At 46.0% G+C, this 1,838-nt stretch overlaps 1 protein-coding gene across 3 annotated transcripts in view; it reads right to left on the bottom strand.

The window, feature by feature from the left end:
* Arpc1a (actin related protein 2/3 complex subunit 1A) overlaps positions 1–1,838 on the bottom strand; it is a 33,270-nt gene that overhangs the window by 8,657 nt on the left and 22,775 nt on the right. For all 3 annotated transcript variants that reach the window (XM_023713496.1, XM_023713495.1, XM_004629636.2), the window contains one exon: positions 344–556. In XM_023713496.1, coding sequence (XP_023569264.1) covers positions 344–556 — 213 coding nt within the window. The remainder of the gene's footprint in view (positions 1–343; positions 557–1,838) is intronic.

The following is a 1,838-nucleotide window of genomic DNA, read 5'->3' as shown; positions in this document are numbered from 1 at the left end:
TTATACCTATGTTATTTGCTTATTATTTCTTGCCTATATCTTGTAATATGAGAAACTACTTTGGCAGTAACAATACACAATGTACTAACCATTGTTACTCTTAGGAGAGTAAAATCTTGTTTTGAGATTTTGTACCATTGTTTTTATTTCTTTTATTTTAAAATAAGAATAACTGATGTAAAAAAAAAAAAAATATGAACTGTAACTTGAAGTGCTGCTTGCAGTTCAGCTGGGATTTTTATGCCTGCATCTTGTATTTATACCCAGGGAAGGGCAGCCTCAGCTTGGATATGGGAGATTCCAACCCTGGCCCCAACCTTCCCAATAAAAAACAAATACTCACTGCACACTTTTTGAGGCATCAGCAACAGACACGGTGCTGTCATGACTGACCCAAGCCAGGCGGCTCCCACTGGCAGAGAAGCTGACCCCATGGACCCAGCCACCAGTGCCACTGCCACCAAACTCTGACATCAGCTGGCCAAAAGGCATCTTGCTGCCCCAGGGTGTACTGGCTGGCTTTTCATCCACTTCTTTAATGTAGGCAGAAAACACTCTGCAGTTTAAAGGGTAGGGAGAGAAGGAAAAAACAAATGGAAATATAGAACACTGTAAGATAGCTACCATAAGGTAATCTAGAACACAAAGTTGGCTGGAAAAAGGAACAAACATGATGGATAAGTTCAGATACACAAACCTCTGAAGACACAGAGTGGTTTAAAGGGCTTCCCATAGCCCAAGTCAAGTCTGGCCAAGTTGTGCTCAACCAGAAGATATCCACAGAGATCTACAAGGGCTAGGCCATACAGCCATGTACAGAGGTGACAATACAAAGCCCTTTCCTCATGGACTGCACATTCTGGGGAAACCCTGCTGCCTTTCTCTCCCTTGCTCCTATCAGACCTTGCACTGAAGTGAGCAGTTTTCTTTCCTGCCTATTTCAACATTACTTTCAATATAATATTGCAGAAAGCCATGCAGTCAACAGTAGGAGAGGAAATTACTGGCCAGTCTGCAATAAGCCCAATGCTATTAACCATTTACAGACAAAGGCACCTGAAGGGGAGGCTGAGGGAGCCATTAAGGAAAAGTGGGCAGGCCCTGCAGCACTGCCCTTGTGATGGGCTGCCTTCCCCTAAACCTCAGGCCCACGACCCAGTCTTTGTGGCAGAAGGAACTGAGGTGCAGACAGGACTCTCACAGCCAAATCTGTCAGTCTTTCTAATTCCAGGTAGTTATGAGATGCTGTGACTTATGTATGGTTAGAATGAGGAAGGTAGGGCCGGCCAAATAGCTCAGCCGATTAAAGCACCTGCAAGCAGACACAGGGGCCAGGGGTTCAATCCCTGGGCCTGCTGTGTCAGCCCTGCCCCCAGGGTGCCCTGAGAGGGCAACTGACCTGGGTGTGGTGGTGCATGCCTGTAATACCAGCTCTTACCGGCACATGTCTGTAATCCCAGCTCTTAGGAGGCTGTAAACAGGAGGATCGCTAGGAGTCCAATCTAGTAGTGAGACCCTGAACACCCTGTAGACCCTCCCCTATAATAATAAAAAAGAACGGGGAAGGGACCAAGACAGACATTTATCCTTTTGTATTCTAATGCTATTTCTAACTTGTACTTTTCCTCTTTAAGAACTTCTGAACCTAAAGACTCAAGAGAACTGGGAATCCCCCACCCCAGGCTCAAATGACAATGGCAACAGGACCCCTAGAAGGGGCAGGTATCAAGAGAGCTAGAGGCCAGTGAGTCATCTGTAGTCATCTGTATCACCACCTGCTTGAGAGACTAAGACACAGCTAGCATATCCCAGCCTCCAATACCCATAACCACAGACCT

The sequence above is a fragment of the Octodon degus genome, unplaced genomic scaffold (genome assembly GCF_000260255.1).
Source record: "Octodon degus isolate 3935 unplaced genomic scaffold, OctDeg1.0 scaffold00031, whole genome shotgun sequence".
NCBI classification, from domain to species: domain Eukaryota; kingdom Metazoa; phylum Chordata; class Mammalia; order Rodentia; family Octodontidae; genus Octodon; species Octodon degus.
Note: the sequence above shows the minus strand (reverse complement) of the source record. Positions and strands in the feature narration are given on the sequence as shown.